Genomic DNA, 16738 nt, shown 5'->3' with positions numbered 1-16738 from the left:
TAGAAAGTTTGAGACAATCAAAGAAAGAGAAAAAAAGAAGAAGAACAGGTTTAATATACATTTTGGGTTCAACAAGAATATATAATATTATTACATTAAGTTTGATATGCCTAAAAAACTTTACACAATGAACATTATCTTTCATGATCATCTTCAAACAAATCTTAGGAAAATCCTTGACCTTGCAAACATTGTCAAGATCATTGACAGTTGATAATTAAGTAAAATAATACTGATCCTCATAAGATACTTCCGGATAAATAAATTACTAATACATTTATCATATATTTATCTTCTTTTTTCAGAAGTCCTCAGAAAATGTAGATGAGAGCGGTATGCATGCATTTAATTTATGGTGACAAACCTTTAATATGATGGAAAAAGGCACTATGCTTATATAATGCTGCAAATATAATTCTTTTTGAACTTAAATCTTGCAATCGTTTCTGGTAAAATGGCCACTTAGGCTTGATATAACAAATCATTGTTTGTTTCTTGATTACTTTACATAAATATTTAATTTGATTACATCTAAATCAGAAATGGGATTTGTTAACCTGTGGTGGCCTTTACATGCCAGAATGGGGTAACTTCTAGTCACCAAATTAATATATTGGATTTGGTGACATCTGGTTACCTTATGTTATTAGATTTGGTGACCTCTGACCACATTATGTTAATATTGGATTTGGTTACCTCTGGTCACGTTATGCTGATTTAAGATTTGGTTACCTCTGGTCATAAAAACATAAGTCAGGTAATGTTTTTTTTATCATTTATAGGAAATGTAAGACAATCGAAGAGCAGGAAAAAAGAACAAGAACAGGTTTGATATACATTACTGGTTCAGCAAGACTAAACTTTATTGTATATTAGTGAATACACTTGATTCTCAAAGAAAACAGTGTAAGTTGTTTAAAATACATAAATTGGTGATCTCGTGTTTTTTTTAAAAATCATTTATAGAGTTGTAGGGAAGGAATGGTGAATGGGTCGAAAGGAACAATCAAACTGAAATTTGGAGAACAAACTGACAAAGCTGAGCAAAAAAAAAAAAAGATTGAAATTCAAATTGCAATCATTATAATTCAAAATAGAAAAATTAAACTGAGGAACATAAACCCCACCAAAAACCAGGGTGGTCTCATGTTACCTAGAATGGTTAGCAAATCCAGCTCATTATGCGGTGCCCATAATATTTTTCATGCTTGATTTCCCTTGGTATATTACTGTATCATTAGAAATCATATGTCTACTGTGAATCATATACATGTCGCTTTGCCAATCTGTAAAACATTTTTTTAGGTTGTAAGAATATTCATAACGATGCTTAATATTTCTTATTACATGTATTGTTTTAGCTTGACTGCAAGAAAAGATCACAACTGTATTTCACTTCATTTTCAGGTGAAGTTGACTATCAAGTTAAACATGTTAAATACTTTAACCGAGACTCTTGTCGATAAAGAATCAACGAAAAAGGCTGTATGCCGAAAAATGAAAGTGATATCTGCCCCAAAAAAGGGTGACATTGAAAAAACTAAGTAAGTGTTTGAGGGGAATTCAATTGTTCAGATTTTACGAACATTGGATCTATAATGGCTACAAAGGCAATCGTCTTCTTGGCATCTTTATTACATACTAAGAGTTTAGAATAAAATACACAATAGAAAATGCAAACAACTAGATTAACATGAAATATATAAAACATACATTTTCCAAATACCATGATCATTATATTCCAATAAAGGTTGATTAATCATGCATTGTGACCAGAGGTTACCAAAGCAAATATTTTTAAACGGTGACCGGAGGTTACTAAAATTAATATCTGTGTATGTTGATTAAAGGTAAACCCATTCCAAATCTGTAAAGGGTGACCAGAGGTAACTTAAATTAATATATGTATACGATGCCCGGAGGTAATCTCATTCAATAATATGAAAGGGTTACCAAATTCGAAATCTGTGTAAGGGGATCGGAGGGAAACTTACAAACATAGCTAATATCTGTGTAGGGTGACCAGAGGTAACCACATTCAATATCTTTTAAATTGACCAAAGATATTCATTATTTATGAATTGTAACCATAAGTAACATAAGCCAATTTATTGTAGGGTGAACAAAAGTAACCATTTTCAATATATGTGTAGGATGACCAGAGGTAACCAAAGCCAATTTCTGTGTGGGTGACCAGAGGTTACCATGTTTAAAATATATGTAGGGCGTCCAGAGGTAACCATAGTCAATATCTGTTTAGGGTGACCAGAGGTAACCATAGTCAATATCTGTTTAGGGTGACCAGAGGTAATCATATTCAATATCTTTGTAAGGTGACCAGAGGTAGCCTTATTCAATATCTGTGTAAGGTGACCATAGATAACCTTATTCAATATCTGTGTAGGGTGACCAGAGGTAACCATAGATAACCTTATTCAATATCTGTTTAGGGTGACCAGAGGTAACCATATTCACAATTTTGGTAGGGTGGCCAGAGGACATCATAGTCAATATATGTGTAGGGTGACCAGAGGTAACAATATTCAATATCTTTGTAGGGTGACAAGAGCTAACCACATTCAACATCTTGGTAGTGGGACCAGAGATTACCAAATTAAACATCTAAGTAGGGTAAATAAAGGTACCTAAATTCAATATTTATGCATGGTGTCTAAAGCAATTATTTTTTTTATCTGTGTATGGTGATCCAAGGTAACCACATTCCAAAAAAGCCAATTGCTATATATATTTGTTGACAACGGCAACATAATTAAATATATGTGTACAGCGACCAGAAGTTACTAGATAAATATATTTATTATAAAAGTAGCGCAAAAAGTGTGAATCTAGATAACCGATGCTAAACAAATTCAATTTTTGTAAATTGTAATCAAGGGTAACATAAGCCAATTTATTGAAGGTTGGCCAAAGGTAACCATTTTCAATATCTTTGAAGGATGACGAGAGTTAACCATAGCCAATATATGTGTGGGTAGCAAGAGGTAACCATTTTCAAAATATGTGAAGGGTGACCAGCGGTAACCATTGTCAATATATGTGTAGGGTTACCAGAGGTAACCACATTCAATATCTTTTTAGGAGACCAAAGATAAACATATGCAATATCTTTGTAAGGTGACCAGAGGTAACCTCATTCAATATCTGTGTAGGGTGACCAGAGGTAACCATATTCAAAATGTTGGTTGGGTGACCAGAGGTCACCATATCCAATATCTTTGTAGGGTGACCATAGTCAATATATGTAAAGGATGACCAGAGGTAATCACATTCGATATCTGTAATGGTTTACCAGAGGTTACCTTTTCCAATGTGTGTGAAGGTTGATCAGAGGTTACAACGTTCAATATATGAGTTGGGTGACCGAAGTTTACAAAATTAAATATAAGTAGGCTAAATATACGTAACCATATTCAATATTGATGCACGGTGACTAGAGGTAACCAAATTTTATATTTGTGTATGAAAAGAGGTTATCACATTCAAAATATGTGAAGGGTGACCAGAGGTACTGTAACCCCATTCAATATATGTGTATGGTCACTTGAGGTATTTAAAATTCATATATGTATAAGGTGACCAAAGGTCACCAAATTCAATATTTTAGTAAAACATGTATAATTAATTATATAAAAACTCCACAGTCATCAGTACACTTTCGTTATTACGGGACTTACGAAAGAACTCACACGATGGGAGCGTTCAAGGCATCTAACATCATTCACATGATTAAGAAGATTCCTGCTGTTCCTTACTTTTTTAATGTTGTAAATGTCTTCTGGTATATCTGTTTACTCCTCGGTTTTTATTGTTTTTGTCTTAGTAGGGGGACCAGAGATTACCAAAATCAAGACCTATTTAGGGTGACACACGGTAGTAAAAGCCACTGAACTAGTATATATTTGTTTAGGGGCCAGCTGAAGGACGCCTCCGGGTGCGGGAATTTCTCGCTACATTGAAGACCTGTTGGTGACCTTCTCCTTTTGTTTTTTTATGTGGTCGGGTTGTTGTCTCTTTGACACATTCCCCATTTCCCATCTAAATTTTATCTTATAATTTGTCGATAAATTCAATATATGTGAAGGGTGACCAGAGGTTATCAATTCAGTATCTTATTATTTGTACGTAAATTCAATATATGTAAAGGATGATCAGAGGTTACCAAATTCAATATATGTGTGGGGTGACCAGAGGTCCATACAATTAATAATAAAAAAGGTGACAAGATGTAACGAAATTCAATATCTGTGAAAGGTTGCCGGGGTGACCAGAGGTAACCAAATTCAATATCTTATAATTTTTAAGCGAATTCAATACATGTGTTGGGTGACCACAGTTAACCAAATTCAATATATGTGTAGGGTGACCAGAAGTCACCACATATAATTATCTAAAACGTGACAGGATGTAACAAAATTCAATATATGTTTAGGGTGGCGAGGTTGACCAATGGTTACCAAATTCAGTATCTTATAATTTGTAGGTAAATTCAATATAAGTGAAGGTGACCAGAGGTTACCAAATTCAATATATGTGTAGGGTGACCAGAGGTCACCACAATTAATTATGTAAAAGGTGACAAGATGTAACGAAATTCAATATCTGTGTAGGGGGGCATTCAATATCTATATTTGTGTCAGGTAATTGGAAGAACCACTATAAATTTATCTGCAAAGGGAGTAAGGTTAATAAAGTAACTATGTATTTGTATCAAATGACCAGTGTAACTGTAAGCACAATTAAGTTCTGTGTAGGGTGACCAGAGGTAACCAATGGCAGTTTAAAGTAGCATGAGTGCGAGGCATACCATCGTTTTAGTTATATGTCATGAGAGTGCAATATAGGCCATTAGATTATTATTTTTCTAAAAAATAAGCCATGTCACTCGCTTTAAGATATTAATAGAGTAAAGGGTGACTCTTCTATTCATTTTCAATTGTTTCGTTTGGGTGAATCATTATGATAATTGATTATTTGTGTATTTTCTTTACTTTCTGTATGTCTCTCAACAGTATCCTTTGAAATATGGTAATTCCGTAACTTTGCATTATTATCAAGCTAATATCCGTATTACATAGCAGCAATTATAAACTTTGTATCCCCTTAGTAACGTACTTTCACTTTAAACCGGAAATCATGTACTATTTTTTGTCGCGTATAGACTCAATTTTAACCGTTTCTGTTCAGGTGACCAGTGGGCACCGTTCAGCGTAACTATTATCCTTGTGCGTATGGTCATGACCATATGCGTATACTCATATGGTCTGACCATACGCGTATGGTCCGACCGTACGCGTATGGTCGGACCATATGAGTATTATACTCGTTTGGTTATTAACGGGCCGGACCATATGAGTATTTGGAGCATATAGGTATTTTTTCAAATATACAATAGAAATAATACAATAAACTTTACATTAAAAACAAATGTGTTTACAAATAAATGTATTAATTTTACATGTCAAAAGCTACATAAACATTAAATATTGATGCCACAGTCAGTTGATCTTAGTTTTCATCGCTAATTGTATTCGTGTATGCTTTTGTATACTTAAAATGAAATTCACACGGTACTATACATGTAGTTTTTCTGAGATTGCTTGTTTTGGCTGCGTGCAGTGATATCGACTCGGACAATTCCGATGTGTCTACGGTGTTTTTGAGAAACTCTAGATCTCCAATATCGTAAAATGAATTTCACAGATCAACTTAGATAAAGACAGTGGCTATTTCATGGCTCTTAAATGCTATTTTACCGTCTTATAATTAAGATTAAATAGAAGTATAGAAAAAAAGAATAGAAAAAATAAAGAAACATACACTTTAATATTTTACTTTTAAAATGTCTTAAAAAATATCATGATCTTTAAAAAAATATCATGATCCTTGCCGGTGATGTCACCTACTTTAAACAATAAAATTCCTTGTACAATATGTTCATTTAATTTTGGCATCTTTTTATAATTGTACTTACAAATACTAAGAAATATTAACTGTGCGAAACTGGTTTTTTTAAATATTTTTTTTTTAATATACATAAAATGACATTTTAGTGACGTAGCAATCAGAAGGGTCACACCTAATGAAGAGTTTAAAAGTATACGTGTTGATTACCCCGACCATACGCGTACGGTCCGACCATACGCGTATGGTCGGACCATATGAGTATATACCCATATGGTCATGACCATACGCGTATGGTCCAGATACTCATATGGTCCGGAACAGAGCCACATGGCCACTGTTTGAAAACACGTCCTTTCAAGCAAATGATCAAGCATTCATTGAATAAGGTGAAAAAGGTGGTTAACTTTCTAAATCCCGGGCAACCATAATTATAGCTGCGGACCAACCACTTTGGTATAGGCTAAGCAATTTCTGTGGAAATGGCCGGATTTGTACGAAGAAGATAAGTGTATCGTCATGTTTGGTGGATTGTACATTACAATGACTTGTTTTTAAAGTTTTAAAAGTGAAATATTGCGTTATAGTGGATGGACATGTGGACTCACTGAAGTCGTTATTGGAACACCTAGAATGGCAGATTTTTACTTATATGTTCAAATGTAATAAGAATTAAACACGCACATCGACGACAGCATGTGTTTTGCTTGAATTGATAATGTCAGCTTATAAACGTGTAAACGCAGAACATATTAGCCATGACTCTGTGAAAGTATTTGATCAACTGATGTAAGGAAAGAGAGTCATCTCGACCACAATTTAATGCCTGGCGTTCAATTATGAATTAGGAAATTCTACAGTGCTTTCTGTAGGACGCCCATTTCACAAGTCAGATATCGTACTTTACAAACAGTCCATACCAAGCAGGATACGTATTTTGTTTGTCTTAATCATGTTAATTATATGCTAGATGGTTACCGATCGCGCTCCATTTCTAATGCATGGCATCCCTTCACGAACATCACCCACAGGTGGCAATGGAATTTGTAAGTGGTAATTCTACTTTGCGTAAGACCAGATAGTTGTTTCTTATATCACAACTGATCAGGCACAAACACAGAATGATGCAATTGTGAAGGGCGATGTTGGTGCCATACGTTAAACCGAATATACCTTTAGGACGATTGATGGTAGCTGGACATGAAGTCAGTAGACTGGTATATGAATTTTAAATATCTAGTGTTTTGAGTCATTTTATAACAGATAAACGACGACATCATGAAGACTCTTCAGTACACAAAAATATTTCTTCAAAAACCTGTCATAGGCTTTCCAAAGTGATGAACTAATTTGGAAATTCATTTCTAGAAGAGTCGTCAGATTTGTACACAATTGGCTTATTTATGGAAGTGTTGAATTCGGAGGCAGGTAAGATAAACTCCAAGATATTAGGTCCAAACAATACGAATATAATTTGAAGCAAATGCAAAACGAAAGAGAATCTGCTTTTTACATTCAGATAAAAAAAACAAGTCCCCATTAAAAGAGTAAAATGAAACTGAAAACGTCTTTGTCAAAAAAAGCTGGAGAACCTGAAAAGTAATTGCGATCTCTTTATTTACTTTAAATTCTTGGCAAAGTAGACAGTTTGACTTTGAAGATTTCTTTAGCCATGAAAACCAAAATGCTCCTCCGTCTTTGTCTCAGAATGTCACTTTAAACAGTGGTATTAAATCGAAGCAAATAGGTATACTTTAAAAATTTTGCAATTTCCCATCAACTGATCCAAGTTCTGACGCATTTGTCGTTGGTGGAGCAGCAATGGTTTATTTTGGGCAAAAATATCTAATGATTATGCAAGTGATGTCATACTGCCTTATAGCCTAAAATCTTGCAACGATAAGTATCCAAGAGTAGAGACATTGTATTTGATGTTTATTAAATGAATGATTTCAAGGCTTGGACGAGAAAAAAGGCAAGGTGTTGGTGCTAAACGGAAAGTTAGTGGTACTGGTAATACGCCAAGGATTTGGAGTAGTTTTCTCTGTGAAGATGACAACAAAACGTATTTGTTCAAGTTTTTTGCCGACATAATTCTTTAGTGATTTATAAAAATGCTTATGTTACTCAAGGTGAAAATATTCTTTGCAATTTCAATACGGATAATTTACAGCTAATCCCTTACCACGAAGAAACCGATAAACGGATGATTATCCATGATAAGGATGCTGCTGAAAATGATTGTTAAAAGTAGTACTAACACAGATGTAGTTGCACTACAAATTGCAGCACTCGCAAAATAATTTGTGGACAAATTGTGAATCGGTTTTTGAAGGAATATATGCTTTCTATGGCTTCCTCTACATGTCATAGCAAATCGTTTGGTCCTCGTGTAGCCGCTCATCTTCTCTGCCATGCATTTAATGGCTGTGACACTGTGTCGGCATTTCATGGTAAAGTAAAGAGGTCAACTTTGCACACAGAAAAGTATTCCCTGATGTAACCAACTTTTATTTACCTCATAAGAGAAGCATATCAAGTGAACATATTTGGGCTCATCCGGATTTATTCATTCGACAGGTTCTTGTACCAATTCATGAACACTAGAGTTGGATGAAAGAAAATAAAACAATGAAAGTCGGAAACTAAAATGGGTTTCTTTAGCTATCGTTGCATCCTCGTGTCAGGTTATTTTTTTAAATCCAAATGCAAGAAATCAAGCTGTGTGGGTAACTGTATATGCTACCGTTCTGGTCTCCCTTGTACAAGTATGTGTATTAGTCACTGTCAGATAGTTATAAGATAGTCAACCTGCATTTATGCATTTGAACCGGACAAAGACCGTGATATCTCTTGTTAAGTTGATAGAAATGATAAAATTGACATTTTCCACGTTGTTGCCGCCATTTTGGAACCGGAAGTCATTGTTTTCTTCATGTATGGATTGTTTTATCGCACTTTACAAACTTTAAGTAAAGTTTTATCAAAACTTACTTTGGATTATACATATCAAACAACTTTAAAAGGATTTACGAAATGTAGCCAATTGGATATGACGCCATTTCCGAATGGGTGGTGGCCATTTTGAAAAAATGAAAAAAATTGATGGCCAGCAGTGGATTTTTTTTAATTATCATTTAGTCAACCTATATACCAAATTTCATGCTTGTACCACGATTTGCACAATTATGTCCATAATATCTCCCACTTTGACTCAGAAAATGGTATTTACGGAGTATCTTTTCTCATCCCCGGTTCATGGTTGGGTTTTTGTGGTTCCATCATCTGTAATTCAGTTTTCTGTTTAGTGTTTTGTAGACTGTAAAATCACTGATGCTTGCAAAAAATGCAACAAATAGCCAGAATAAAAAACTTTTATATTTATTTTTGGCTCCATTACAAGACATATATAAAAGACGATCTTACATACTGATCTTTATTGAAATAAAATGATCACATTACAAATTCATTCATCCAAGACATACACGTAGAACTGTGATGTAATAAGAGGTAGAAATACATGAGGGTTTATCTAATTTTGCCGGTTCAGAATTTGAAGGATTTTGGGTGATTTCTTTGCTCGTTCCACGTAATGAAAAATTACGTCATTTCATTGGTTGAATTTCAATATTTTAGAACGTAATTTAAATCTTATTAAAAGCTTTTGGTGTACACTTTTGAAAATAATACCCAGAATGATATATTCTAAAACGGCGAAATAATATCAAAAGTTATTTCTGTTAAAACAGACGGCTGCCTGTTTATGCTTTTTCTTCTTGATCCTGTTCGAAAAACCTTAATTACAGATAACAAATTCAATTGTTAAACGTGAATTTTACGCTGAAAAAAAAACAAATTTGAAAACAAGTTTGAAAGTCTTTTTATGAGATAGTCCTCTACAGTACCAACAGACACATTCTTCTGTTCTTGATGGAATTATTCAAAACAGAGTTTCTCGTTACCTGGGATGGTAGTTTATATAGATGAATAGTAGTAAGTCGTTAAGCATCATGTATTCATTAGAGGACTTCCCTGTGTGAGTTGTACTTGTTGCAGGTGATTTGCTGGATTTGAGGTGCACGTCCCGCCAACTGCATGCATGTGAAGCAGAGTGTTGTACACTTTTCTACACAATTTAAGCTTTTTTATATCAGAGTTTAAGGATCTTTGCTGATCTTCTAGCGTTTTGCATTCCTACAAAGAATGAGATACACACTAAGAAATAAAATAAAAAAAATAATTTACATTTCACTTATAATGAAGTACCTATTTTTGTTTAATTTCCAGGACAGATTGTTGATGTATGGCCTTGATTATTTTCTCAAAATTATTTACTAATTTTCTAGACGCAGCTGAATAACGAATTGATGTATTGTATACACACGTGTATGTTCGTTGGTTTGTCGTCTCCCTAATAATCGAAAACAACACGTTAAATTAGTTCTTGCGTCCAAAACGCTTTTCTGGATTTACTTTCATCAGGAACGCTCAAAGCCAAACATTTGAAATCCGAAGATGTATACATTGTAAGTACCGAAACCGTTGAAGAGTAATATGTCAAAAATACCTAAAATATATTATAACGTATATCCGTCAGTTGCCTTTATTTAGTCTCCTCTATTTAATCCTATTAGACTTATTAATTGTTTAGCTTATAAAGTAAGATGTGTCATCCGAGTTTTTTTTTTAAAAATATTATCCAGTTCATAAACTTATGAATTGTTAAGTTCCAAAATATAAAATGTGACTCCCGAGTTATTATCAGATTATTACATGGCATTTTTCATATCGCATGTATTATCAGCCCTAGGTTCAATATCAGCCCAAGAGCCGCATGGCTCGAGGGCTGATATTGACCGAGGGTTGATAATACATGCGATATGAAAAATGACATGTTATGATCTTTTTATCATATGCTTCAACAATGGAGAAAAATCACAGATTCATATATTGATCATTTTACGTGGTTCCCAAATAGAATTTCAAAGAGTGAAAAGTTCACGGACGTCGGACTCCAAATTTAGTACATTCGATATGAAATTTTTCTATCAGATGCCTCAACAGAAATTTTTTTTTTTAATATGGACGAAACGACAAAAGGAATTATTCAAAAATATACATAATGAACACTGTTTGAAAAAGTGAACTTTTTAACGTAACTTTCTAAATTATGTTTGAAACTTTAAAAAAACGCATTTATTTAATAATTTGATTTTTTTTTTTTTTTTTTTTTATTATTTTACAAAATATACTTTCCAGTATCCAAATAATTGTTTCGTTAATAAAATTGAGATTGTACACTACTTTGTTAGTTTTTTAGTGAAAATGTAGCATTGAGGTATATTTTCCGGAATTTGCCGAGCATCACCGGAATGCCATGCGATAACGTTACGGAAAGGCATGTGATAACACTCGAAGCATGTGATAAACTTTTCATATCAGCCCGCTAAGCACCAATTCGAAAAATATGGAATTTACGTTGATTTAATGATATTATCATACAGTAAAAATCATATGTTATTTAGTCTAAGTATATGATAAATATATATATTTCTCAATATAAATCCAGTCGATATCTTAAAAATATATATAAATTATCGATACAAGCACTATCTTTATTTACCATTACATTGAATTTTCTACTTTTTAAATCAATCATTGCAAGTGTATTATCAGATTATTACATGGCATTTTTTCATATCGCATGTATTATCAGCCCTAGGTTTAATATCAGCCCAAGAGCCGCATGGCTCGAGGGCTGATATTGACCGAGGGCTGATAATACATGCGATATGAAAAATGACATGTTATGATCTTTTTATCATGATAAGCTTCAACACTAAAGAAAAATAACAGATTAATGTATCGATCCTTTTACGTGGTTCCCGAAGTTTAAAGAGTAAAAACGTTCACGGACGTCGGACCCAAAATTTGATACATTCAATATGAAATTTTTCTATCATATGCCTCAACAGAGAGAAAAAATCCAACAGTTTAATATAAACGAATCAACAAAAACAATAATTCAACAATATACATAATTATGAACATTGTTTGGAAAAGTCATTTTTTTTAAGAAACTTTCTAAATTATGTTTCAGAAAAAATCAAAAAATGCATATATTTAATAATTTGTTTGTTTTTTAATTATTTTAATTATTTTTTATTATTTTACACGATATACTTTCCATTATAATTGTTTTGTACACTACTTTGTAATGTTTTTCACTGAAAACGTAGCATTGAAGTGTATTTTCCGGAATTGGCCGAATATCACCGGAATGTCATGTGATAACGTTACGGAAAGGCATGTGATAACAATCGAAGCATGTGATAAACTTTTCATATCAGCCCGCTAAGCACCAATTCGAAAAATATGAAATTTACGTCAATTTAATGTTATTATCATACGGTAAAATGTACATGTCATTTAGTCTAAGTATATGATAAATAGTATTCACTTACCCCTTCTAAAACTTCTTCTCTACGCTTTCTTTTTACTCTTGCTTTCTCCGCGGATTCTCTGTTCCTCTGTTTTCTATTTTCCATTTTTGTTTTTTCTTCAGGTGTAAGCTGAAAAGAAGAAAAGCATGATTTTGTGTGAAATTCATATTCATTGTTTTGTAGTTATGTTATATTCGAATGCTCTACAAGTATATTTATAACAATTTATTTTTAAACAATTAACACTGATTGTCCCTTTCTGTCCAGTGGCCATATTTCATACAAATCGGAACGAATGCAAAATAATCAATATCCAAAAGGAAGGTTTCATTTAAACAAACAGGATTAAGGGACGACAAGAATGTGACTGAAAAAGAGGATAATTCATATAAGGAAAACTTACAATAGATAATCTTAAGCCCAGTTAGAGTGCCGCGGTTACATAGACTCCCGTTTTTTTAATAGCGAAGAAAAACAAAAAAATGTAAATGATATCAACGCAAATGATGCAAGATATTTTTTAGAACAGAAAAAAAAATGAATTGTTTTTTTTTCTATAAATAGAATAATTATGATAAATAGATAATAATTTCAATAGCCTTTTAGTTTACAATATATCGAAAGTGACTCGTGCTTCACTTTGGTTCAATCGCATGATGGAATTAGGGAATATGTCAAAGAGACAACAACCCGAACAAAGGGCAGATAACCACAATGGGTCTTCAACACTACGAGAAAATCCCGCATCCTAAGGCGATATTCAGCTGGCCTTTTATTAAAATATGTATTCTTTCAGTGAACTCTTAAACATATAATGAACCAAACTGAAATTCAAGAGTATCAAAGGTCAGATAATTCTGAATTTGGACAGGCGCAAAACGCGGGGAGGTTAAGCAAGCTTTTTCAGAACACAACCCACTCCCTATACCTCTTGCCAATGTAGAATAAACATAATCAATACATGGATAGTGGTTACCAACATCAAGTTACCTTCAGTTGGTATTTATATATAAAATTTAGTACAAGCATTTGAATGACTAACTTGATTTGAATTGATTCTTTTATCAATTATTAGATCAAAACATATATATACATTTGATTGGGGGGGGGGGGGGGGGGAGATTGTAACTATTTTTTATGAACATATAACCGAAGAAATATATATTTGGTATCATTTATTCGTTGGACAAATATACATAAACCTGTGTCGTTTTTTCCCCTTCTGAAAATTGAATATATTGTGTTATTTCCACAAATTTAGAAATAACGAGAGGAAGATATTTTTTATATTTTGAAAACCTCAAACATAGGTATGCCTGTCAATAACAATAGGAATGTCTAAGAAATCGTCATTTTGAGTTATTTTTAAAATTTCAGAGCGACGAAAATCATATCTAAAAGTGGCATGCGAAGGTATATTTTTTTTAATTACACATTTCAACAGATTTTGAAAAAAAAAACCCAGCTTGTTACGAATTTTCGTTATGTGAAAAAATCAGCACAGGATCAAAACTGTATGCATTAGGACAGAAAGGGTCAAGTGTCTCCCTGTGTCTAAAACGCTTGAATTATATATACTTGTCAATATTTTAAACGACCTTTGGAAATTCCAATTTTCCCTTCAGTATCATTTATAATTATAATTGTGCACACTGTGTAAACAGATTTTTACCTTCCTGATGAAGATATATAGTATTTATGTGTGTGCAAATTTCTATATTATTATTTATGAGTTTTGGTGGTTTGTGGCATCATTCAAGTTAGTTCACATACCACATCTAATCTTTAGTTTTTTTATGGTGTGTCTTGTTTACTTTTGTTTGTTTGTTTGTCTTTCTTTTTCTATTTTAACCATGGCATTGTCAGTTGATTTTCCATCTATGAGTTTGAATGTCCCTCTGTGAACTTTCTTTTATAAGTTAGAAAAAGACAGGCGCTTCGATCTCAGAAAATTATATACGCTTGACACGAATTGTCTAGATCTATCAAGACTAAGTTATCAAAATAAAGAGATCAAAAAGCGTTACTTATAGATCATCCTTTGTCTTAAAAAGTTATATCAAATTCTTACCAAATTCAAAATAGGCCATGTACATAATATTTAAATCCAAAATATTTAGCCATTCTTTCTAATAGTTTACCTCATAATTTTTTGGAGGTTCAAACAGGTTTTTAATTTCTTCTTCTCCGCTTATCTGTCGCTTGTGTTTAACTTTCATAGCCAGTTCATATTTGACCATTGGTGTGATACTGTTAGAGTCGAGTGCTGAGATCAAAACATCGTCTATTGTTTCTACTGGCGAGTGTTGTTCCATTACGCTAAACATTGTCTGCAACCTGTCAAAATTATCAATTTTTCACTTAATTTCGATAAAATATTAAATTTATTTAACTCATGTGTCTTATAAACTTAATGAATAAGACATATGCCATTTGGACAAAAGCCAACAAGACAATTTAAATTTAGAACAAGATAAAAGCTTTACCTCAAATACTGAAGTTGTGTCACAGATATTAGAAATTGGATTTGCTATTATATTAAATATATTCATAATTATATAAAAATGATTAAAATGAATAAAACCAATTAAAGTTACCTTAGATACAGCTTTGTTTACAAGCAGTATGTATTTTTCCACTTTCCGATTAGAAATTACCCTGAACGGAATTTCCAATTTTCTAAGTGCAATATCGGTAATCACCTTTTTCTAAAAATAGCGAAAATTTTCAACGAATCGTTTCCCTTCGGTAAACCGTCAGCAATGTTAACATATTTAAATATACATGTTAAATTAAGATGGCAGGTCTTCCATGACATTCAAAATGATAAAGTGCAATATATGAATTAATCCATATATATTAGACATATTAGATAAAAAAAATAGAACGGTTATAGAATGTAATGATAAATCTTTACCAGGAACAAAATAATAACATATTTTCCAATCTTCTAAATTAATACACGGATGGGAAACTAACAGGAATCGGGAGGCGGGTGTTATTTAACAGGCACGATAGAAGTTCTGTCAATACTATTAAAATATGGGCAATGGGAAGAAAATAGTGCCCTTTGTATATATATATATATTGACACCTTTCTTCTTCATATTGCTTTGTTTTTTATAATATGGATGGACACTATTTTGCCCATATTTTATTACTACATGTATTGACAGAACGTCTAGTCCCTGTGTTTATTTGGTGTTTATAAACAATGAATGCTTGTGATTTTATAAGTGTGATCTTCAGATCATCAATTTTTGTTCATATGTGGTATTAAATGTTGAAACCAAGACGTAGATAAATGAAATGATTTACTATCCAAATTTCGTATTTATAAAAAAAATCATCATAGATACCAGGATGGGAATTTTATATTTGTGTTAGACGCGTGTTTCGTCTACAATAGACTCATCAGTGACGGTCGAATAAAAAATAATGTTAAAAGGCCAAATAAAGAACTAAGTTAAAGACCATTGAGGACCAAACATTTTCTTAAAGTTTTGCCAAATACAGCTAAGGTAATCTGTTCCTGGGATAGAAAAGCCTTTCTATTTCAAAAATTCAAAGTTTTGTAAACACTTGATATATAGTTATGACCATATCAATGATAAGTTATGTCAACACAAACGTGATGACTACTGGGCTGGTGAAAACTTCAACAGCAGTGCCATCGACCCAGTGATTGTTAAAACATCATCATAGCTACCTAAGGATTGAAATTTTATATTTGCGCCAGACGAGCATACTGTCTTCAAAAAATTCATCAGTGACGATCGAATAAACAATGTTAAAGGCCAACTAAAGTATGAAGAGCATTGAGGACCAAAAATTTCTAACAGCTAAGGTTATCTGTTTTTAAGTAGAAAACCCTTTAGTTAGTATTTCAAAAATTCAAAGTTCAATCATAATTCGTATCAACACAGAAGTGCTGACTACTGGAAGGGCGATATACTCGAGTAATAAATACTCCACCAGCATTGGCACCGACCCAGTGGTGGTAAATAACCTCATCATAAATACCCATTGGTGGCCTTCGGTTGTTTTAATTCTTCTCTTTTGTTTGGTTGTTGTCTCTTTGACACTTTCACCAATTCCGTTCTCAATGGTATTGAATGGCTTTGTTGGGTTGCTACACATTGACGTAAACCCAATTTCTACTTTTCGTTTGTTTTAAAAGGTTGATCAAGAAAAAGATAAATTAAAGATTTACTATGATCTCAATTTCATATTATAACTCCCTCCCCCAAAAGGGAATATTGGGCGCTACAGAATTATTCATTAACAAAATTACCTCATCCTATACAACAAGAAAAACATAGATTTTTTATCCGGGTGAAAAATAGTAGAGCGCGTCTGGCGTATATACAAAA

General features: G+C 32.8%; 1 protein-coding gene and 1 long non-coding RNA gene across 2 annotated transcripts; one reads left to right on the top strand and one right to left on the bottom strand.

The window, feature by feature from the left end:
- On the top strand, positions 1 to 2642 carry LOC134727007 (uncharacterized). Its single transcript, XR_010108700.1, has 3 exons — positions 1 to 48; positions 306 to 333; positions 2559 to 2642. It is a non-coding gene; the product is annotated as an uncharacterized LOC134727007 (long non-coding RNA).
- Positions 2643 to 9282: 6640 nt separating this feature from the next.
- On the bottom strand, positions 9283 to 15079 carry LOC134727006 (cyclic AMP-dependent transcription factor ATF-3-like). Its single transcript, XM_063591394.1, has 4 exons — positions 14963 to 15079; positions 14507 to 14702; positions 12387 to 12494; positions 9283 to 10116 (listed from the first exon to the last, which is right to left on the bottom strand). The coding sequence occupies exons 2-4, from the start codon at positions 14690 to 14692 to the stop codon at positions 9931 to 9933; spliced, it is 480 nt and encodes a 159-aa protein (XP_063447464.1). The 5' UTR covers positions 14693 to 14702; positions 14963 to 15079; the 3' UTR covers positions 9283 to 9930.
- Between the last annotated feature and the right edge of the window lie 1659 nt (positions 15080 to 16738).

This window comes from Mytilus trossulus, chromosome 7 (genome assembly GCF_036588685.1).
Source record: "Mytilus trossulus isolate FHL-02 chromosome 7, PNRI_Mtr1.1.1.hap1, whole genome shotgun sequence".
In the NCBI taxonomy this organism is placed as follows: domain Eukaryota; kingdom Metazoa; phylum Mollusca; class Bivalvia; order Mytilida; family Mytilidae; genus Mytilus; species Mytilus trossulus.
This window is presented reverse-complemented; position numbering and strand designations above follow the sequence as displayed.

Coding starts and splice junctions, on each gene's coding strand:
- LOC134727006 (XM_063591394.1), bottom strand. CDS start 14,692: ATGTTTAGCGTAATGGAACAACACTCGCCAGTAGAAACAATAGACGAT. Junction 12,495..14,506: donor AACCTCCAAAAAATTATGAG/GTAAACTATTAG, acceptor TCTTCTTTTCAG/CTTACACCTGAAGAAAAAAC. Junction 10,117..12,386: donor GAGAAGAAGTTTTAGAAGGG/GTAAGTGAATAC, acceptor CATTCTTTGTAG/GAATGCAAAACGCTAGAAGA.